The sequence below is a fragment of the Falco biarmicus genome, chromosome Z (assembly GCF_023638135.1).
Source record: "Falco biarmicus isolate bFalBia1 chromosome Z, bFalBia1.pri, whole genome shotgun sequence".
NCBI lineage: Eukaryota > Metazoa > Chordata > Aves > Falconiformes > Falconidae > Falco > Falco biarmicus.
The window spans coordinates 21,946,561-21,970,977 of record NC_079311.1 but is presented as its reverse complement, the minus strand read 5'-3'; the positions used below and the strand labels follow the sequence as shown (position 1 = coordinate 21,970,977).

General features: G+C 38.3%; 1 protein-coding gene across 1 annotated transcript in view; it reads left to right on the top strand.

Annotated features, from left to right (window-relative positions):
* Positions 1–24,417, top strand: part of ZNF608 (zinc finger protein 608) — an 85,393-nt gene that overhangs the window by 27,101 nt on the left and 33,875 nt on the right. Inside the window, 1 exon segment of the mRNA XM_056325297.1 lies at positions 12,098–12,353. Within this exon segment, the coding sequence (XP_056181272.1) occupies positions 12,098–12,353 (256 nt within the window).

Sequence of the window (24,417 nt, the reverse complement as noted above, 5' to 3'; positions counted from 1 at the left end):
TTTCAGAATAACTTTGGAGAATGTTTGGAAGACAAATTTTCCTGTCTCAGCCAGCTGAACAAAAATGAGGCCTCTTTATAAATTTAAACTTTTCAGTCAAAAATAATATGTTTTTTCTGTTATCAATTGAATCACTTCCTTGTTCTATGATGTGCTTATGAAGTTGCTGCTTTGGAAGACATCTACCTGATAAATGTTTTCCCAGGTTAGCTCTTAAGCAGTTGACTTGCAAAATCACTAGTCATGATAGAATGACACAGAAAGGCATAGAAAGAGAGAACACACTGAAATGAAAAACTTGACATGTTTTGTGATGGCTCTCACAGCATGATGTTCTTTTTGGACATGTAAGAGAAACATAACCTTTTCGGACACATACCAGAGAGAATCTTTTAAAACAGTGGGTATATTCCCAAAACACGTCTAGGATAAGAGAAACAGTATTTCTAAAATTGTTTCAGCTGTTAAGCTGCCAAGTGATAGATCTTTAAGGACCTGGTATATTCCAGGCATTGCTTTCACTATGGGAAAATAAAGTGCAAACCTAAGTGAGCAAAGGACTCTCACACAGCATTAAGCTATCAAGCATCAGTGTGAGTGTAAGATGTGTGTCTTACCGCTGTGGCTGTGCTGGCAGGATGGTTTTGTGAGAGTTGTCTGTCCCCTTTGGTGTAAAGCATACACTTAGCCTGTGGTTCCACCACTACAGAAACCAATTTCAAATTTAGCTGTCATTGTCACACAGTCCTCTGGACCCTGGATAGCTAGCTGGCATATCGAGGTTAGTCCCACCAAAACTGTGTGAAAAAAGTTGTTGGTTTTTGGCTTGTTTGGCTGTGTATTGTTTTGGCCAGGTATGAGTTGTCCACATGTTTAGCTGTAGAAAGACATGGACTGATGCAAGGCTGTACCCTTAGGTAAAAGTGCCAGTACAGGTGTTCCTGAAGCAGTAAAGCTGTGGGAGCCAACATGCTATGGTTACCTGAGCAAACAATCTGGGCTGACGTCTCTTTGCTCCAGCGGTTTAGTAAAGGGGCAGTTCCACAATACGAATCTGCTGCTTGAAATGCTTCCTGCCTGTGTGTCCTTCCATGTGTGATTTTGACCTTCTTAGCTGTGTCAATTTGACTTAACAATACGCCATCCTCCAGCAGGGTATGTATGTATGTGTAATATTCCAGGTAAAAACAAGTGAAGGGAATGAGTGCCTGGAAGACCACAGCAAAGTGGAAACTGTTAAAACTGGCTCAACAAGTAATATGTAGTCTGGAGCTGTGCCTAAAGGTGTAATTTTCACATTACTGGCTCTGGGGCAGCAGAGACAGTCTAGAAAGTTCCTGCTTCTTGCCCCTTCTTTGCTCAGAGGTTAATTGCTGGCATTACCGGAGATTGTTTATATAAAGGTAGCTCTGGAAAGTCCCCACAAACAAAATCTCTCTTCCGGATTGCATACCCTTATATAAAGTATTGGTAGAACTGAATGCAGGTTGTTTGCAGCCATGCTGTAAGACATCTATTTTTAGACCCTTGAGTTCCAGACAGGGTGATTGACGCCTAGACAGTGATTGAACCAAGCTTAAAAACTATCCATTTAATACTGCTGTATTTAAAGTGCCAGCAACAGGTTGTTTGAGGTCCATTTCAATAGGCATGTTTACATTTGTACAGGGGAGTAACTGGTCCCTTTGGAGTTATGCTCATGTCTTAGTTTCCGTTCATTTATATCTAAGAAGAGTTTAACCTCTAGTCAATAATGCAGCACAGAACTCAGTAAGAAAGGCACAGTTGTGGCATTGTTTTTACACATTTGAAAACAGAAATGAGCATGTAGATGAGTTGGTAGTATTTCTACTTTAGTTTTTCTAAGTCATTAGTGAGATGGAGTAAATGGATACCTTGAAGGCTGGTTAATTTGTTTATATAGTAAATAGCTCTAGTTTTGAGGGAGAGAAGAGCCATCAAACACTTCTTTGCACGGATGTTCATTTCCAAATGTCTGAATAATGATTGAAGTTGTATGACGGATACATTCAGGAAAGGAACACATAGAAGTTGTTGCCTTTATCCAGCAAATAGAGCTTTTGCAGCCTTTCACAACTTCCCATATGTTAATAAAAAACATTTTCTGAGAAATTGGCAGCTTTGTGCTTTGTAGCTGATGCCAGCTTTTTTCATGGACCAGTTCAAGGCAGAGCAAAGGGAAAAATGCCTTGTTTTAGTGCGTGAATTACTCTGACAAGCTTTCACATTGCCCCTCCTCTTATTAATATTCTTTTTGATGTGAGCTTGTAAAACAGAGGATTGGCTGTTAATCTCTGGGATCTCAAGGGCTTTTGGCAGTGGCCCATAATTGATGTGTTCACATGGCTGTTGTCTGACTACTAATGATTAGACAGCAGTGTTATCTCCGAGCTAAATCAGTGTTGCTTATAAATCACACTTGATAAACTGCAGTTTCATTTCTTCAAAGGATCTGTACATGTCTATATAGTTTGATAGAACTGCCGGAGTAATTTCACGATTTTTATGACAGCTTAGATTAGGTTTATTTTTTTATTTCAGGAAATATTTATTGAGGAAAATATTTGAATTTCTACTAAGCATGCAAAAATATTTCTTTTTGTTTGTCTTTGTTGTAAGCTCATCATGCAGTGGATAGAAAAGAAAGCCTATTAGGGCAGAGCAGAGAATAGAAGGTACAAGTAACTGCAGAATTTAACACATGAAAAGTGAAATACTTGGACTACTGATTTTTTTTTTTCTTCATTTGAACAGAAAGGGAGCTTCATTTGCAGCAGGTGTTAATCACACTGTTAGACTATAAATGTAGTCTATGAGACAGTGTGGGAGAGGAGGAAGTTAAAGGTTAGATGGATATACTGAAACACAAGGTGTTTCAACAATGGTGTCTGGGATTTTCTGGGTGAAATTGGTCCTTTGCATGCCTCCATTCTTCCACAGCAAGACAGGAATGATAAGCCCTCACTGAAACTCTGCAAATGTGAATTTTTGTCTGTGGCTGGGTGCTCAGAGAGCATGCTAATGAGGATCCCAAGGTACCAAGGCAAAATCAATAGGGAAAAATGTCTTCGAGGCAGGGACATGAGAACAGAGATCTCAAGGTGACCTGCTTCTCAGCCACAGAAAGGACACGACTTAGCTGTCTGTTCAGTGGTCTGTAATCAGATGATTTGGTGCTGATAGTGTAGATGCCTTCATGAAAGAGAATTAGGAGGACACTAAACCTGGGTTCCTCCTCTCTGCCAAAAGTGAATGATCTCAGAGCTGAGGCAAGAAGGTAAGTAAATTTAGAAAGGTCTTCTGTGATGATTCCAGTTCTTATATTTGCTTTCATACTGTAAGCTTAGTCCTTCAGTCTCATTGTCAAGGATTATCAGAGAGTTTGCATCAATACCATGTTCAGTTTAGAAAGAAAAAAACCCAAACCACAAGAAACAATTTGGAGGGAATAGGTATTAGCAGTTTCCTACTCACAAGGATTATTTTCCTTTTAAAAAGCTTCACTGTACATTTATTATCTTCAGAATTCTTTTAGAGCTCTTGAAAAATTATTTGAAATACTAATTACTTCTCTCCTTGGTGAAACAAACACTACAGTCCAAATTCTGCCCATAGTTATGCTTCAGTGGAACTACTCTGGATTTACACTTGTAAAAGTGTACACCAGTTGACAGGAAAAAAATACCTATATAAATTGGCTTTCCCTAACACACTGTAAACACCTCAAACTGCATTTGAGAATAAACATTTTATTTTTGTTATGAACTATAGCTATTCAACAGCAGGTGGTTGCAGGGATAGATACATAATAATGCTTTGGCTCTTTTTTTCAGTTGAGCAGTGAAAAGAAAAGCTGAAAGGTCATTTTAGAAGTGTTGCTAAATAATCGTGAATGTGTGTGTCCCATTCTTAAAAGTAGTAATATTGTCTTGTTCTTTAAATAAAATTAGGACATGGTATCATACACTTGGTAGAGTTTGCTAATACCATTAAGTTGGTCTAAGAAATCTGAAGAAAAACTGATACAGGTTCCTATACCCTACTGAAAAGCCCAAGTGGGAGACGTAGGGCAGTAATACAGGAATATATTACACAAAGATGCACCTGTCTTGGTTAAGAGACCTAAGAGCTAGCTAAATTAAAACTTTTAGGGATCTGTAGGTACTGATAAATAGAGGGCCATGAAGTCAAATGATGGATTTTCAGAACATGCTAAAATTGTCATCCATAAGAATCTAGTTAGGCAACTAGAAGTTTTTGGTATACATAGGCCATCAAGGAAGTTTAGTTGTGTTTCTGAGGATTATAGAGGTTCTCTGACAAGCTTTTGGAAGCTTGTTTTTGTTTTTTTTTTTTTCTCAACAAAAATGTATTGCATTGAGGAAGCAACAGCCTGAATCATAATGTATGCAACGTTGCACTCACAGAGTAGTTGGCAAATGGGTAAAAGGCAACAGAAACCTCATAATAGGCCACTGACATGCAGGAAGTCAAAGAGTTGCAAAGAAGCCATTTCTTTTCTGAGTCTTGTTTGCCACTGGGTTATACATTGTGGATTCCTGGAAGACCTCACAGAATTGTATTGATTTGCTATGTCCCTGCACTCCGGAATGGTTGAAAAGGCAGTTACTCCATCGGACCACAGTCGCATGATTGACTAACAGAAACTATCCTTTCATGATGGAGAACTTCTGTGGTGGGGTCACAGGGTTGTGGTGTGATGTGCTTGGACATTGAGAATGAAAACTTGAAATGTAGCGGTTAAATGCATTTAGTCATGGTGCAATTAAATTATCTAGTCTATTCCTATATACAATTAAGAGTGGGAAACTTTCCTTGGTCAGATGGTGTCTTGATAGGTCATAGAGCAAGCATAGCTTCATTCCTGGGTCCAAGTCTCACACCTGTTAGAAATAAACACTGGCATCTTCAGGGTACTATTTGTTAGTAATGCTGTGAGACTTCCATAAGCAAAGATCTTTTTTCAGGCTCAGAACCCTGAAAGGTTGAATGTAGCAGAAGCTTTGGAAGAAAAAGTGGTGATTGCCAATGGAAAACTTTTTTCTTTAAAACAAAGAGCTTCTAAACAGTTACAGAACTCAATAGAGCAATACCTAACCCTTACCAGCAAATGTCTGTGCCTCGATTTTTGTCATATTCACTCGCGTAACACCATCTGATGCTGGAGATCAGATGCACATTCTGTCTAAACACAAACAGTTCAGAGAAATGCCTTTCTTGACTGGAATACAGTGTGTGTTGCTGGACAGGATTGGTATCCTGAGTGAATTTCAGTGCTTCTTTATTCTGTATTAAGGCTTAGCAAAGCACCCAGGCTGACTGAAGAAAAGTTTGAAAGTGCAGACTGAAAACCTGACCGTAAGAAATCAAGTTACAATGGAGAAAGGTGTTCTAGAGACCTATGGACAAAATTATCTCAATGAATGTGATTTTCTTGGGCTGAAAGAGAAGAAATGTCTTTACTAGAAACTTGCAGGTGGCGATCTGGGCATCCTCCCAGGACTCTGCCAAACGTTAGAGTTGACATACAGTTTTTCACAGATGCAGCCTTTGGCAGAAGGATATTGCTGGCAGCTGTCAAATGTTAATCTTTCCCACAGTAAAATGGGTGAATGGCTTCGGGAAATCCCAAGCATCTGAGCTGGAATAGAAGATCTGAGAAAGGACAAGGAATTTTCCTTGTCTCTTGTTCAGCACCATTGTTTCTGCATTAGATCCTAGTCTAAAGCTTTGACTTTTCACCATGACCTTCATTGTATATTAACACTGTCCTAAAAAAATATTAACATTGTGCCTGTGGAGGTGCTGTAGGTAAGAGTCACATAATGTCTGAGGAGGTCTGGAGGCCTGCATGTAGAAAGAACATGTAACTGTCAAAAGATTGTGAGTTTGCAGAACTGTGTGTGCTGGTGCAGCAGCTGATGGGAGTAGCATAGAAGATCTTGAATACAAGGGAGGATTTTTTCCTTGTTGTTTGTAGTAAAACATTAGTAACTTAGTAAGAGTTTAAAGTGTTTTGTTTTGGTTTGGTTTTTTTTTTTTTTTTGCTTAATAACAAATATTCAGAACGTTGACATTATTCCAGATGTGAGCGATTTGCAGATTTATGGGGAGAAAAAGTGGGAGTTTTTGTTAGGGTGTCTTTTTCCTTGCACTTCCCGCCCCTTCCCTTCCCCCGCCCCCCCCCCCCCCCCCCCCCCCCCCCCCCCCCCCCCCCCCCCCCCCCCCCCCCCCCCCCCCTTCTTTCCAGCTACTCAGTTAATTGAAGTGGAGAAGTCCATTTCAAGAGTAGGAAATACTTGGAAACTCCAAGTAACTGCTACTTTTGTTGCTCAGTTCAACACAATTACATGTCAGGTTTCTTGTCCATATTACAATATTTGTAAAGCATAAGTTTTTCATGTAAAGCACAAGTATTTTTTTGATTATTCTCAAACATAGGTTTTTAAGTCTAAAATTTGGATTAAGTTTAGGCAGTGTGAACCTACTTCATCCTTCTTTTGTATTCAAGCTCTTGTGCTTCTCAGCTAAATTGACCAAAATAAGAAACTTCCTTAGTACCTCTGACTTTCCCATATTTTGAATGTAAGGCTTGTAATACATATGTCTGTTCCGTGACCAGAATTATTTTCTACATCCATGTCTTGTAGTATTTCTTTCTGATTTTCTAAGCATGTCCTTCGTGTCACTGACCTTTTCTTCCAAATTTGATGTAGAACATTTATTGGCCAAAAATGCCCCTATTAGATAGTAAATGTGGGTCTTAATAAGTAAAATATCTTTAGGTAATGACTGATATTTCAAAGGTATAATTAAATCCTTCTCATCTCAAAGTGAATACTACTTTCTGTAAGAAAACAAAGCATTAATGTCAAAATGCTTCTGAGTGGCCTCTTACTTCAATTTAAATGCAAGGAGTACTGATTTGAGATTGAATCGAGGCTTTTCAGATGAAATTGAGATTCTCCATAGGGGTAATTTCTGTTACATGGGTAGAATAAGAAGGAGTAGCTTTAGGTTTTAGGTTTGTAAATTTTTTTTGTGGGGCAAGGGTTGTAGCAAGAAGATATTTAAAGACCAATGAGATATTTAGAAAAGGAGACACACTCCTTAGCACACAGATATTTTTTCCATGTAATTTTTCCCGCATTTGTTTCCTTCCAAGGAAGTTTGATTGATCTCATTAGAATTACTTCTGATTTATGATGATGTACATGAGATTAGAATGGGGTCTTCTAGGGTCACTGTTGCTTTAGAAAATTAAGGTAGGGGCAAGCATACTTTATATTAAAACAAGGTAATCTCCCTTTCACCTTAAAATCTAGAGAAAGCAAAACTTCCATATAGGGCTGAATTCCTTTATTTCCTGATTTTCATTTCAAACACTGTGATTCTGTGAAGTACTAATTCATAACTCTAAAGAACTTGTCAATGTAATTTTCAAGTCCTTCCAGTCTGTATGTTGGTGTGGTTTTTTTTAAGGAAGGATTTACTTTTTGCAAAGGATCAGGCTTTGGTTTTTAGGTATATCTCATAACAGGATTTTGATCTTTCCACACTCTTTCTACTAGTGCAGATGTTCCCACTGGGAATGCTTACAGTAGATTTTTTTTCTCAATTTAAAAAGCAGTGCTTTCTTGGAAGGACTTATCCTGAGCCTTATACCTGTTCCTCTGCCTTTCTCCAGGTTGTGTATTGGTAGATTGATTATCTAGTGGGTGACTGCAGTAGCGTATGACCCCGTTTGGTCTTAGATTGGTAGATTATGTCCTCATGGAGATACACCGTCAAAGACATACTGTCATTAATGAGGTGGAACTAGACATGCATATGATAACACACTTTGATGGGTCACATCACATGGTCTGGCTGCATGACACCTATTTTCTAGTTTGCATTTTGTGATTTATGACAGAAACATTTCACACTTAAGAAACACACACTGAAAATTTTCAAAGTTGAAATGAATGAAATACACAGATATAGAATACTTCCACTTGATAATATGATCAGAAGTTATGTGTTTAAATCTGTGTGAAAAGTGATTTTATCTTGAATACTACAATAAATCCACTGCTGTCAGATTTGTACCGTGTCAGATAGGGCCATAGGTGTTCTGGTATCTCAGTCTTCTTTCATTCAGGTGAGTTTCCCACAGGAATACATGAGACACTGTCCCATAAAGGCTTAAAATACTCCAGTTCCTGCAGGAATGGGAGTATGATGTGGCTGATTGCAATAGCGTGATGTTGGGCGCTCTCTGGTCTGGGAAATCCTTTCAAATCTGTGTACCTGCTTCTGTGAGCTCAGCACTACCTACTGGAATTTCTCCTGGTTGTCAGGAAATTGTGTACAACAGACACAAAATGTTAATTTTCTGACATAATTTTAGAAGCATACACTGCATCAGGAAAGTGGGCTTTAATGAGCAGAGCTTAATTCCAGCATGTAACATGCCTGGGTAACTGAAGGAGAGCCCTGCTTATTAGAAAGCCCTGCCTTGTTTCTAGTCAGGATGATATTCCTCTCTCTTCCGTATGCCCTTCCTCATACTGACTCATGTTATGCAGCCATCAATGTTTGGGGTTTTTTGGGGTTTGTTTTTTTCTTTTTTTTCATGTTGAGATAGAGGAGCGCTCCATGGAGCACTGAATACATTGCTTGGCAAGGCTTTCTTCATTTTCTGTGAGCTTTTCTACTACTAAGAGCCGTAGCGCTCTGATACAATGAAACACTTGGCAGTGGAAAGCTGCCTTGAATAACACTCCAGATTTGTAGCCTTTGTCACTGATCAGCTCTCAAAAGCTCTTGGAATTAGGTGAATGAAGAAAATATTGCTTGAATATTTCTGTCTTTTTTGGACCCCTTTGATTATGTGTGTAAAGAGAGCATCTATGCAAATAACCTTCCTCAGATTCAGATTTTCAATCTCATATTGGAATGTCTCGTGTGATAAACAGCAAGGCTACTGCTCAGTATGCGCCAACACCTGGGAATAATCATGCAAAAATAACAGTGAGAAACTGCAGAGCATCTGTTCTTGACATTAACTTTCCTCAGCTTGACAGACTGCCACCACCAGATGTTAGTCTTATGTGCCTTTTTTCCACTGGAGATGGCGGCCTTCCTGCCTCTCTCTTTGCTCCTAATAGCTTACATCAGTGCCCTTTGGAGAATTCATGAAAACAATTGTGTCACCACAATGATCGCTGAGAACCACCACTTTGCTGTGCTGACGTTACGAGTATCAAATGAGATGGGATAATTTTAAAACACGGAAAACTGGAGCTATATTTAAGTTAGATTTTTTTTAAATTATTATTAAAATGAGTAAGGTCACGTTTGTGCAATGAACATGAACCTCAGGAACAGTAAATGTCCACTTAATTATCTACCAAAGTCTTAGTGTTTAAATTCACAGAGCAACAGACCCTTTTACTGCAATCGCCACTCTTTGGCCTTGTCCTGTGTGACTGTTTCTAGTGGAAACCATGAACTTTTATTAGCAGGTCTAAATAAACTAGAACTGAGTACAAATATTTGTAACAAAGAACTTAGTAGGGTACACTGTCAGATCTGTGCTTTTGTTAGTTCCCTTCCACTGTTTATAATACTTAGAAAATGGAAGACACATCTGCCAATTTAGTCTACAATCATTTAAAACACTGGCCAGTTTAGTATGATAATAGCAAATATTTTGTTTTTTCTCTGGCTTTGTGATGAGTATGTTTTATGGAAGAATGATGTTGCATGTATAGTAGGAGGTTTTCCACAGCTTTAGAAAGCAGCATGTAAACTACCGAACAGGCCATTCATCAGTATTTCTTGGTATTATAAAGGGATGTGGCTCAGCTTTTCTTAAGCATTAGGCTCCATTTACCTGCTAGTTACTGATCCTGGTTCTCTTTGGCTTGAAGTCAGATATGTTAAGAACTCCTCTAAATTATGCCCGAGGTACATACTGACCCCATTTTACTGACAGAGCCCCATTACGCAGCCAGTGCCAGGGAGCAGGGCTCTGTGCCATCCAACTGTTTGCCTCCACTTGGCATCAGACAGCCTGAATCTGCATAGCATAGAATCAGTGCCCCCTCGTACTAGGCGTACATGGATATGGTTTTGTGTTGGGCTTACTATTAGATATTGCAAGTAACAGCTGCTGCTGGGGGTCAGTTGATACTTGCTTGTGTGCGTTCAAGTCTGCTCTGCAAAGTATTCTTGCCTGTGCTTTAGCTCTGCAATTGCAATGGTGTAAAGAGGAGAATATCATTGCTTGATTGCATTGTTTTTGTGCCACAGCTCTGTTTTACTTCCTAGAGTCTGGCTGGTATGAGCAGGTTTTTTACTCCGAATGGATGCTTTCAGTGTTCACGTTTTGCTTTGTTGTTGTGGTTTTGTTTGTTTGTTGGGGTTTTTTTGTTTGTTTGTTTTAAAAAAACTTTGTTCTATCTCTAACCTGAAGATTATTTCAGGCCTAAATAAAAAGAAACCCCAAAATATGGAAAAATTTGGAGAAAATGTGTTTATAGTTCTGTCCTACCTATTTCTAGTGTAATTAAGATCAGAATCCAGGCAGGTCATACAAAGATCATACAAAACATTTTTGTTAAGTATTTAGCACACTTAAGGCTTGTGTGCATAATTAAAAGCGTTGGCTCTCCGTTTGTATGTATGAGTGATGTTCAAAGCAAAATAATTGTTATAAAGACCAATTGTAACAATTGTGCACAATTTTTAAAAAGTACTCTTTAATTTTAGATTTCCAGTTTATTTTCTCTCTATGAAAATACCATGTGATGAAATGAGCTGATCTATGATACAAAGGATATATAAAACAAGAATAATGCTCTTTAGTCCTTTCTACTCTTTGTTATCCCTGTTTGCCAATTTGGCTTTGAAAGAAAGCAAAATTAACTTTGATCTACACTAAGATACATATGAACAGAACCTAGATGACAATGTACAGTGAGTCATTATGTTTTTTGTATTAGGTCTTCTTGTGGGGTCCAAAATTAAAAACAGCAATGACTAGAAGAGATTTGATCATTTATTTGAAAGCAGCTAGAAAGCAACCTTTTAAAAAAAAAATCACTGTATTGAAGAATGCTTTCTTGGTGTGATATTATGATTCAGTAGGCCAAGTAAACATGAATTTTAGGTGTTTACTCATTCATATCCTTATTTAGCTATCTTCTGTGTGACAAAGGACCTTATGGCCCCAGGAAAATACTGAGGACCCTCAGGCCAAATCTGTATACAGAAAATCTGCTACTGGGTGTATTGGAAATCATATGGGGAAGATAACTTAATCAGTTCGTATATAGGTATTGTCTCTGTTTGAATTGGTCTGTGTACAGACTGATTGTCTGGCAAGTTGTATTCTTCCAAATATGCATTTTGGAAACCCTGAGAAATTAGATGGCTTGGATAGATTCTTGTAAAAGACCTCATCTGTTATTTCGAGCAGAAAGATATGAATGTTATCTGTAAGCTGTTAGGTGGGTGATCCTAATGTATTTTAAGTGATTGGATGACAAGACAATATATTTGATGCCATGTGGGTATTAGAATTGTTCCAAGTCCTAATTTATCTATGATGCACGTGAAAAAATGGCATTTGTGTGTCTCTGTACTGTCTTTGTAAATGTTTTGCTTTAAATAGAAAATTAAGTTCCCAGTTTGCAAAATTAATTTCCATCCACAAACCAGTCTCTGTCAGCACCAAGAAAAAAGTTGCCTTAATCCTTGTTTTTAAATTTATTATTATTTCATATTAGTCTGTGACAACAAGGAATAGTCTTGTAGAAGCTTAGCAATTTGCCTTCTTTAGCGTATTAGATATTTTTGCACTTAATTTTTCATGTGCAGCATGTGGGCTCATGTCAAAAAACCTAAACTTACAAGACTGAAATTATCTGTGATACACCAAATCCCTGCATACACAAATGCAGTCTCAGCAAACTGGGCTTTTTTTTTTTTTTTTTCTCGTAATTTATCTTTTTTTTTTTTTTTAATCTCACAGCACCATTATAGTAAGTTTATCTGTTGTTTTCAGGTTGATCCCCTGTTTACAGTGCCTGCACCTCCACCTCCGATTTCCAGCAGTATCACACCTCAGATTCTGCCTTCCTACTTTTCCCCATCTTCATCCAATATTGCAGCACCAGTCGAGCAGCTCTTGGTACGGACTCGTTCAGTGGGTGTAAATACTTGCGAGGTTGGAGTAGTAACAGAACCTGAATGCCTTGGACCCTGTGAGCCTGGGACCAGCGTGAACTTGGAAGGAATTGTATGGCATGAAACTGAAGAAGGTAAATTGTTTTTTCCATTAGGTTTGTCTGTGAGATTTGTTAATGTCAAGGAGATTTGCTGTATCTGCCTGAGTGCTAATTAAGTGCCTGCTAGTCTGTTGGTGCACCAGTATGTACAATGGCAGTCACAGCTTTATAATTCAGCTGGTGACTTTTTCTTTTAAAAACAAATGGCAGGTTTTTTTATTATTTAAGCAACTGTATTTTCCAAATGACCTACCATGTAACCCCAGTTAACAGTAGAATTGTTTCATATTGCTATATTGAGAAAAGCATATGAAGAAATAGCTAATAGAGTAGCATAAATGTGCTTGTGAAATTTACATCATGATGGGGGGTAGATGTGATGGGAGTGGATATATGAATAGTTTAGATGAAAACCTAGAAAGCTTAGTAATTTGGAATTCAGACACTATCATCAAAAATGCCACCACCGTAGCACAATAGAAGCCCCAAAGACCCTACAGAAGTTCAGTTTGATATGATTATTATTTGCATTTTGGTTATTTGAAACATGCTTTAAGAGGAAAGGATTCTTGCTTGAAGACAAGTGTTCCATCTGGTGAAGAAGTGCTATCTAAACCAGAGTGATTTCTTTAATATCCTTTGAAGGCATTTGGCCAAGTAGGAGTGCTGGAGAGCTTTGGGGAATACTAAACCTTGATTTGCTATGATTTAGAACAAAGTAAGTAGGAAGAGTATTATGCTGTGATACGCAGATTTTTCCATTTTGATTTTCAAAAGCTCATTATTAAAATACCAGCTTTCTCCTGCTAATGCTAAAAATACTGCATGTGTACACTAAACTTCTGCAATTTTTGGTTTAATAATACTGGATTTCTCCAGTTACGGCTGCTTGAGAGCCTTCCTGTGATTGTGTTTGTTTTGAGGATTATTTAATTTTTAGTGATATACCTTCCTCAACAGTGAAAACAACACTATTTACAAAAGGATATAATGAAAGAATACAGCAGTGCATTGCTTTATGATAAATCCTGACATCCTTCAGACATACACACAACGGCATTTGGTCCTTTGCAGTGATATATAAGACCTCACCAAAGTGCTCTACACTGTCCTCTCAAAATCAATAGTGAGAGTCAGATTTACTTGCTTTTATATGCTTTCATCCATCCATCTTTCTCTCAGTGTATGTCTACAGCAGATTCATAAGGTAGATTGATCTTTTTAGATTGTTTTTAAAGCACAGTATAAATTCTGTTCTAAAATATCCCTGCAGAGATGAGTGCCCTTAGCAGCTCCAGTCTTCCTTGACTGGCCTGTATTAACCAGAGTTGGAATGTGTGGGCATTAACTGTGTTGACATGAAAGAGCAGTAGCTGTTAATAGTGTTATTCTTGCTGAATAAACTAAACTTCTGACCCCCACTGAATTTAAGAAGCCAGCCTTGTTAAAGGTTTGGCACCAGAAATGAAGTATTAAAAAAAGTGCATTCTGGTCAGGAATGACATTCCATTTACCAGTTTCACAGCACTCTATTGGTTTTAAAAGTCCTGTTAGTTAACAGAAATTAACTCCCTTAACCTTATCCCAGTTTGTCTAAAAAAATTTCTGAAACAACTCCGAGTTCAGTGACGGCATGTTTGAGTGAAACAGTTTTGAATGTGCCTGCTTTCACAGTTTTACAAATACTGTTTGGCAACACTACAGCTATGAGTGACTACAGTAATAGATAAAATGGGATTCTAAATTACTCTAGAAATATAGCTAGAATGTAGATTTAAGAGACTGAACACAATTGGTATGATTCGTATTATATGGTTTGTACTGTGCTTTTTGTGTTTTACTGTTTCAGACCCTGCTGACTGAAGAAAATAACAAATTTTACTCTGTTTTTCCTGGTGTTCACAATCAACACTATTATGAAAAATGAGTTTCTAATGATCATTTTTGCATTTTAATTACGTTTTGACATTTGGGGCACACATACATATATATATATTTAGCTGTTTTCAAATTTTCTGACATGTTCATGAAAGCAGCTTGCATGAAGCCGTTTCTGCCAAATTACAGAAAACAGGGTGCAGATGGGTTTTCTATTTATCTTTAACAGAAGGAAGATTACCGGATACTCATCTTCTTCAGTTACAATTTTGACTTTAATTAGGCCAGAACATGACCTTCCCTAAATTGGTTTAAATCCAGAATATTCTCACTGAAATCTTCGTAATTGGTGACATCTAAAACCATCTTGATGTTCATAATGACCAACTGATTTACAAATTTCTTTTATGATGCCCATATGTTTCTTTCCTCCTCACTCCCTTCACTGCTTTCCAAAACCTAATAAAAACACATGTACAAACTGACACCTATCTAGCTGGCTATATATCTTGAAAGATTTTTAATGTTAAGACAATTCTAAGCAGCTAAGGTATGGAAATTTCTGACCTTGGCTTGTGTTTTGAGATTTGAATTATTTTGTGTCTGATTTAGCTGCTGTATAAAATGAATTGTGAGTTGATTAGAATAGGCTTATAGAATGTCTGCATACTCGATGGTGTATGCGACCTATGGACCAAATGCAGCAACTAGCTGTGGGAATGCAAATATAAGAAAGGATGTGGTGATCACAGTTATTATAAGAATAGTAGACTGAGTAGAGGAAGGCTAAATCAGACGGTTTATATAGAACTTATTATTAAATGTAATATATGCTTTGTAGAGGAGAAGCCATATACTTGAGAATTCATGTTTTGAAGGTTTTGGGTGTCTGAAATAGCCAGTTTTCTTTTAGGAATGTTAAACAAGTTGTCATGTTCTGTTGCATTTCTTCTTAAAGGTCAGAAAAAGGATGATGTTTGGTTTTATGAGTCATATTTTTAAGATAATCACTCCAAGGAGGGGGGTGGGGAAGCAGCATTGGATTTCAGACAAAATTGTGGCAGATCAAAGAAAGCGTTGTTAATACAGCTCTTTTCATTTATTCCATGACAATCTATTCAGTTGACTTGATCAGCAGATTTAATAAATTAGATGTTTTTGCTAGTGTCTTAATCTTAAGAAGTGTAGAGGGAAGCTGGCATCTGAAGGCTGTCACAGTTATTACAGGGCTTTGTAACTAACCATAGCAGGTTACTCATATAATTGACTGAGACTGCTGGTTATCACATGGGCATTTCTCAGTTGCGCTAGCAAGTTGTGTAGTGCTTAATTTCTAAATATGTATACTGTAGGCATTTTCATCTGCATAATAACCTTGTTTGAATATGATTTAATAATGTGTCCAAGGTGGTGTTAATGGCTGTAGAGAGGAATATTGAAGGCTGTCCTGAAGTAGTGGGATGGGAAATGGTTATGGGCAAATGAAATTGAGTGTTGGCAGCTGACATAGTTACTTGACACCAGAAACTACCATCCGGTAACAGTAGAAGTCCTTCACAAAAAGAAGCTTGGTAGTGTTATTGGAGTGTACTTTTTGTTGGTTGGTTGGTTCTTCTGGTACTCTGGGAAAGAGCTGCTAAAAGTCTGTATTTCTATACTGAGAAATAAGGTTTATCTAGGATCAGATACTTGCTAAATCGTGTAATTATCTTCTGGGGAAGAGAGCAGTAATTGTTTCTTACTGCCTGGAGGACACAAAAATGACTCAGAAAAAAGGGAAACCACCAACCAACTTTCTAAATTGCTTAGAGCTTGCTTTTTTGTATAGTTTCTCACACATCATTGCCCTGGGTCATGTCCTGTTTTTGGTTCAGCATCTAGTAGCAGAGTCTGCCTTTAGATGTGGGAAGTACTAGTTGTGGTGATGTCCTGTTTGCTTGAAAACTGTGTAGGAGACAGCCATCCGTCATCTTTCTGCCTTTGTGTGCAGAACAAACTGTCTGTATGTGGCAGGAGTTCTTGCATTGCTGTGCTGATGTTCTGTCTCTTTGTGCAGTTTGGGTACAACTTGTTGTTATTCAGTAATAAATAATGGGGAAATCAGCTGTATTTAAAGTGCCCTCTTATTGTGGCTGGCTTCTTGATTTTTATAACTTTAGACTAGTTGTCAAGTGTAAGAAATAGGAATCTGCCGGATCTCAAAAAACTGATGGGACCATCTCAAGGGTATTCCAGATTTATCCTAGTATCAGTTCTGATGCTATCTTGCAGAAATTTTCAGTAGAAAGGAGAATGCTACAATGACAAAGAGGCATGCTGGTACTTGTGTATGGATTTTCCACCCTGGCACGCTTGCAACAAATATGCATAGATGTTGTTTTGAAAACATACCTGTTGCACAGATCTGATGTGGATTCCTCCCTGTATTGTCCCATAAGCAGGTCCGTTACCTGGTGCACTGTGCTGATTCACACACAGATACGAGGCATTTCTATCTTTTTCTTCTAGTTTGCGCAAAGTAGGGAGCTAGGTGGCAATCCACAAAAACTAGCTCCCCTCAGCACACAGTAAAACGTTTTATACACTTTGAACAATTGCTTACAATTATGTTTAGTCACACTAAATTCTCATGGGTTCTTAGGGAGCCTCATTTCCATTTAAAGGTACAGCATTCTTTGGTTTTGCTTGTCTTTTCTCTTCTTGTATTTATGGTGTCTATTCCTTTTCCCATGGCCATGTTTTCTTAACTGTAAGAATTAACTAACATCCTCTGTTTTTCAGTATTTTTTCTTGTTTTTCACTGAATATTTACATATTTTCTCTAAATTTCAAGTTAAATAACAGACTAGCCTTCTGTTAATCATGTATCTGCAAGCGGATTGACTACAGCAGCCTTACTATGTGGTTATTTTTGCAAAAACTGTTTTAAAAGAACAGTCTGTTATAAGTGTCTTTGGTTATGTATGTGTTTGTACATGTGTGTCTAAGTAAGGGCGTGTATGTGTCTATAGAAATAGAATTAGAATAATGAGAAGTAGTCTGATTGTCTCTGATTCACCTTAGCAGTTTCTGTGGGTTTAACAATCACATTTTCCTACTTTCACAAATGCAAAGCCATGATGAAACAATGAAACTTCCAATGTTGAAAGCCGTGCCAAATATGTAAACAAATGCAGGAATTAAGAGATTTTATAAAAAAACCCCACTGTGTTATCAAAGAACATTATGATAATTTATGGAAATTTGGATAAACATGATTAAATCACACTTGTCTTAAGCTCAGGCAAAGTTTAGAGAGAAAGGTGGTATGCTTTATCAAATCAAGTGATACAGTTGTAAATACAGGTAAGCTTTCAGACCGGTGCATTTATATTCTGTCCTTTCTGTGTAATGTAGACCATTGACTTGTGGGTACAGGAAGCAGTGGTTTGGTATTGTTAATGACCATATTCAGTTCAGAACTGAAAAACAGTGGGTGTTTTTATAGGAGAGAAGCATAAAGATATCCACTGCTCCAAATCAGGCTTTGTTGTGTCCATTACCGAGAAGGGGTTTGTGGAGAAGATAGATTTTCTGCCTAGCTACATTAACAGAAAATGTAAAATCCAGACATTTTCCACTGTCATATGAGTCATCTGCTGACCAGTATAAATGTAAGCCAGTATCAAAATGTCATCTCTTCAGAAAAACGCCTATACATATGTTTATATTTTAGAGTTGTTATGTTTTATTTTTCCTCATTCTACTGTCTGTGATACCATATCAGTATATCAGGGAAAAAATTTAAGAAGGCTGAGATAGGTGATTCTTTATAGGTGATAGGTGATTCTTCAGGAGACGTTCACTGTCCCATATTATCAATGATACTTGGAGTCTGACACCTACTACGTGTTATGTAGAAACTTGTAGCAAAAGAGAAGTGGGCTCTGTGTCACAATGGGAATTCCCAGGCTTACATAAAAATGTATGTGGTTTATGAAAGCTCTACTTACTTTACAACAATAGTTTGGGAGATTGTACTTTGGGATGTACACAGAGTGAGTAAAAGTTTTAAGAGTTTGATGTTACAGGATTCAGACCGTGAGAAGGATTTAGCTCTAGGTTTGTTGGTTCTGAGGGGCCTTTTTGATCTACAGTTTGCCTGACTCTATCAGTGTATGTGCTTGTTTAGGGACATAAATTCTGACATTGACCTGTAACTGGCTTCTGCAGTGTTTCTTGCATGTTTGTTTGAAACATAACGTTGCTGGCCTGTGTTAGAGGCAAAGAGTGGGCTAGATGGACAGCTTGCTCAAAGCCACAATGGCAGTAATTTAATTTTGATGTTTTATTGCCATAACATAAAATGTTTATGCTGAGAGAACCAAAAAGGGAACTGTTTTTGACTGAATTACAGAATCATTTAGGTTGGAAAAGACCTTTTACATCATCAATCCAACCTTTAACCTAATGCTGGCCAAGTCCACCACTAATGATGCACCTAAGTGCCACATCTACGCATCTTTTCAATACCCGCAGGGATGATGACTCAACCTCTTCCCTGGGCAGCCTGTTCTAATGCTTGACAACCCTTTCAGTGAAGAAATCTTTCCTAGTATCCAGCCTAAACCTTCCCTGGCACAACTTGAAGCCATTTCCTCTTGTTCTATCACTTGTTACTTGGGAGAAGATACCGACCCCCAGCTGCCTACAGCCTCCTGTCAGGGAGCTGTAGGGACCGATAAGGTCTCCCTTCAGCCTCCTCTCCAGGCTAAACACCCCCAGTTCCCTCAGCCGCTCCTTATAAGTCAAATGTCACACACAACCTTCAATTTCCTAATTAGACAAGTATTTGTAGTCTATTTGATACTGTCTTCATCTAAAATAAATGAATCAAATATTAGTTTTGGAGCCAAACCCCTGTGTATCCACAGAAGCCCCTTAAAAAGGGTTTTGAACAGGTGGGATTGGCTCTTATGAACCAGGTGTATATGGTTGAGTTGATGTGGCTTTAATGAGTTGTCATGAATCACCTGGGCTACCATAACCAAACCTTTGCAGGCTCTTTGTTCACAGCAAACAGTAGATAAATCATGTCAGAATAAATCTCCTCAGTGAAGGAGAAACGCAAAATAGGTTATGGATGTTCCCCGCTGGCAGAGCTATAATGTCAGATTGGGAGGTATTTTGACCTCCTTGAGTTTAATTCTGATTCTTTTACAAAGTACTTTTTTCCAAAAAAGTTCAATTAGTCATTGATTTGAAGAGTAATTTAAGTTTAAAGCTGTGTTTTTCTAGGTGATGGAAAGCATTACAGATTAGTGGAGATCTGTAACAGACGGGGTGGTGGGGGGTGGTGAGAAGAAAAAAGAGGTGAAAACAGAGCCACTGCTAATTTCCAGGCTTTCTTACTGTCACAGAGAAGTCAACCCAGTTCATCGCCCCTTCCATTCCTTCCCAACACCGTTGCTTCAGAAGAGTTTTGAAGACTGCAGATCACTACTGGAAGAATAGCACTTCGGAAACTTGTGTAAAGATGCTGTTATATATTAAATCTGGTATTTAAATGTCAGTGTTCCTCTTAACGTAGAGACACCACAGGGTCTAACTAGTGCTAGTCCTACAACTTTTATTTAGAGAGGCTGCTTGTCTCTGTTGCATGGGGGGATGTGTGAGCCTAGAGCTTGCCTTGTTGCTTCAGTCTCACATATATAGATCTAATGCTAAGCAGAACATAGGCACAGTACGGTTGCAAAAACTGACCAAAAATATCCAAAGTGTCTTACTTAGCCAGGTAGTAATGGCTGGCTTATCTAAAGGGACCTGGCAACTGCCACATTTTACAGCTCAATGATAAGACTTGGTGCAACTGTCTTGGTATAACCCAAAACAGAGAATTATAAAAACTTAACAGATTCCAGGCAGTGCTTACATAAAAAGCTGCATATTGCCAGACTGCTACAGAGGAAGACTCCCAGTGCTGCTTGTACATACATAGAAAATTATCCCTTTTACAAACAAGCATATGGGGCCAGGGAGGGTGCATAGAAAAAGGAAGGAGGATAATTGAGATTGGAAACTTTTGCTTGGAGCTATTTGAATGTGAAACTGAGCTGGCTCAAGCGGTGAGGTTATGAACACTAAAGGAGTTGCTTTAAGAAAATCAACAGTTTTGAGCATTTACTGCTCAAAAGCAAAATCTCAGTAGCAGCAGATTGCTTAGAAGTGAGACCGTTCCAGTACAAAATACTTGAAACATGTGGTGTTTGGATTTGTAGATAGCAGGGGGGAGAGATGACTGCTAATGAAGAAAGTGTGTATGCATGCAAGTGTTTTCTTACTGAATAAATACCACTGGAGTAAGGAATGAAGGCACAACTGCAATGGTATCTTTAACTGGTGTAGCTCAGGGATTAAACCACTTACTTACAAAAGTTCTCATGGTCACTCTTAATTTTGTACATAGTTTTAACTACTTGGAACGAGCTGTGGTCTTCAAGTTTCGTTACACTCCTAAGTATTGCTGGTGAATGAGAGGTTCTTTTGTTTGCTGGAGTGTATGTTTTCACTAATACAGATTAATATAAATGTAATAAAATATTTTATTTTTCCCTGCATTTCAGGCTATGTAGTGAAAAGCTGCTTTTGGCATTGGGACTAAATTGCCTGTGTAAGATCAGCAGCTGGCCTAACATCCAGCTTTTGATGTTTTAGAGTCAGTGGAAACTTATATTTTGTCACCCTGAGGGCATATTCATAATTATTTCCAGATATTACTGATGTGGTAGTAACTAGCTACTAGTCTGGAACTCATGGTGACAAGAGGCAATCCAAAAAGCAGAAGGAAAACCTCAATTTAGAAATTTTGAACAGTGAAGAGTTCTTTGGTCTTCAGGGTTACTAAAAGATTACAGCTTGTACTTTTGCTCTAAAAGAGGGAGACAGGAAAGGTAGAGGTTGAGGGTGAAGACAAAGAATATAAAAAAAGAAAAGCTCAGGGGAAATAGCTTTCTTGATTTAGACTGAAAAACTAGGTCTAGATGTACTAGCATTGCAATGGAAACCATAATTGAGGTTCAACAATTTTACATCCCCTAATGCCATGAGATTTAGGTGAAAACCCCCTGAAACTATCTGGGATAAAAAACAAAAGGCCAGTATTAGAGAACTTCACTTTTTTTTTTTTTTTTTTTAAGGAGTATCAGCTAAAGCAGAAATTACATGTCCAGCAAAAAATAACACTTTAAATCTCAAAGAATTTTTAAGGGGATATAGCTATATAAATAAAAGGCAATAGAATTAATTTTTAAGGGCAGAATTTATAGCCCTTGTTAACGTTTTAATCAGAATAAGAATATTTAAGAAAAGCCTTCTTTTCCCCTACTTCCCCCCCCCCCAAATAGCTGTTAAGCTTAGCTGGGAAGTTTACTAGGGCTTTGCTTGAGGTGGTATTTTAGTGTAGTTAAGTGATTTTGGTTTGTTTGTGTTTTGTTGTTTTTTCTGTACGAGCATTAACAGGCAGATCAGGCTACTTGCTTTTTCTCTAGGGGCTTAGCCAACAGTATAAAGATCTCCATTAATAACATGGAACTGGAGTTAGTTGACTGGAGGTTACAATTCTGTAGCCTATCCCTAACACTGAGGACGAGTGGGCGAGTGTTGGGGGAGAATCAGTTTCAAGTCGGGGCAGTTCCAGATCGGTCTTCAGTTAATCTAGAGGTGTCTTTCTTTCCCCAGTCACTTAAAACTTCTGCATTTAAGTGGGTTGAAACAAGTAATTACGTTTTACTGCCTGTTTACTTTCCCCTACAGTGACTGAACTTCTTAACCTTGCATTCATCTAGAGCTGGCTTTTGTGGATCCTTTAAAGCCTGAGGCTATGTGACCCCCCTCTTGTTGGAAGATTTTAGAAACAGAGTCTCAGGTTTCAGTAAAGGAGCTGTTTTCCTTAGGGAAAAGATAAGCTGATGTCAACTTTAAGCAGAGTATGACTTCTAACACGTGTTGTGGATTTTTAAAAAAAAGCTTGCTTTTTAGTGTTTTTTCTCTACAATTGTATTAAAGTCCCAAAAGTTATGACTGTAGGTTCTGTGGTTTCTGAAAAAGTTTTGCACTGAATTAGTATTTGCTTCTTGAGCAATTTTGTTCAAACCACTACCTGTGGCAGTGAAGCCAGTACAAGTTTGTCTGCATCCGAGCCAGTTTTAACTGCTGGGTATTGGTAGACTAAATTTAGCTGCAGTGGGAGTATCACTGGTTACAAACCCGAGCAATAATAATAATAAAAAAAAATCAAAAATTGTTCCTGGATTGCAGCAATTCCCAGCTAGAGACCCATATTTAGAGGTGATACAACCTGAACTAAGGCCAGTGGAAGCTACTAATGTTTGCTACTTAATGCAGATCAGATCAGTTTTGTTGAATTCTGAGAGGATGACATTTCAGCATGGTCTGCACATGCTTGAAAAAGCTTTTAATTTTTCCATTCTTGTATAAAGGAAAGAAGTTTTCCTTGGTAGTCTTAAAAAACTTAAGAATTCGGTATTTCTGAGCATGTTAGACCTATGTAACTCTTAAGCAGCAATATAGTTTAGTTCCTTGACAAGCAGCCAATTTCTGAGTTTTTTCAACTTCACCAGGTTTTTTTTCAAATCCCAGCTAGGCTCCCTTTCTTCCAGAGTGGATGGCTAGTTGAGATGGGAGTGAGAGATCTTGGTTTTGAAACATAGTGACATAGTAGTTTGTTTCTCATTAAATTAGCTAGTCAGGGTTTGTTAGGAACAGATTTAGCTGGAAAAGCGTTCATAGTTCTCGTGGGGAGAGCAAAGGAGGCGTTGATGTTGTTCTCACAAGCGCAGTAGAAGGCTGAGAGATCTCCAGTCCTTCCAGCTTCCCCTGGCCCAGCCTGGGAGAGCGGAGGCATTCACTGAACCACATGCTTGTTCTTCCAGTCTGGCCTTTTTGGAAACTTCCCACAGCAAACCTTCACATCTTATTTGAGAGTCATCCCTTAGGTTTTTTTTTACCTCGAAATGGATTTTGAATGATTATACCTCCCCTGCAGACAACTTCCTGTTGGCACTGGGAATGAACTTGTGCAGCGTTTCGGTCATTTATTTCATGACACCCAGTCTGGAGGTTTTTCCACAAGAACTGAAAGGCAGTTTCTCCTTCAGATAAAGATTAAAGCTGGTGCAGAGGTTCAGATTTACCAACTGATGGTGCATTTTTACGAAACATGAACCAGAAGGCTAATGCCATTTCTTCCTTGATTCTGGCCACACAAGCGGCACATGAAATTAGTAAAAATAAGGGGGGTGGGGGGTGGGGTGGGGTGGGGAGAGTGACTCATAACGGGCAGGAGGTAAATCTGTGCTTGGTTTTGCTTCAAGGCAGTGGGTGGTGATTGGGTTACAAAATGGTTCTGTTGGTACAGACAAGCAAGTGACAGGAAATAACTTAGAGAAAATGTTTTTGAATCCCCAAAGCATTATCTTCAAGGAGCACAGTTAGTAATGCTTTTCTGAAAAGAAACCTCCATTTGGACAGACAGCTTGATGCAGGCAAAGCTGCTAATTGTTTTCAGCTTCAAGAGATTTAGTCTTTGCATCCTTGGCCAGTAACACACAATGTAATTGTTTCCCTTCTCCTTAATCTTCAGTCTAGCTCATTGGCTTAGTGTAGTTGGGGGAGGGCTGGAATGCTGACTGAATGAGCTGCACTGGATAGCTTCTCCTAACACGCGGGAAGTTACGTTAGGACTCCTCTGGCTCCTAGTATGTGAAGGAGAAACATTCACTGTTCTTGTCATGATTGCTTGTCGCAGAAACCCTTTTGCGCAGAAAGGAAAACAAATTGTTGGGTATTGAAAAGGAGGTGACAGAATTAATGTCTCAGACTGGCAATGTTACTCAGTTATTAGTGGTTCTCCATAAATGCAGCTTTGCTTTCATCTGTTTTCTCCTCTTTGTTCCACAAAAGTAATTTTGTACCCTGCGATTTTTAAATACTTTAAAAAACATAACTGTGCAGCAGGACATTCGTTTGCATTCCTGTTACTCGTGTTTGGCAATGTTTGTGGTCAGCAGCTGCTTATGCTTTTGGAATATGTGCCATTAACGTACCACTGGAATAAACCTAGCTCAGTTCACCAAAAATACAATCTTCAGAGAAGGGATGTAGCATGTCATTGAGCAATTAAATTATTTAGTCAATCCAGTGGTTAAACTTGGGTCAGCTT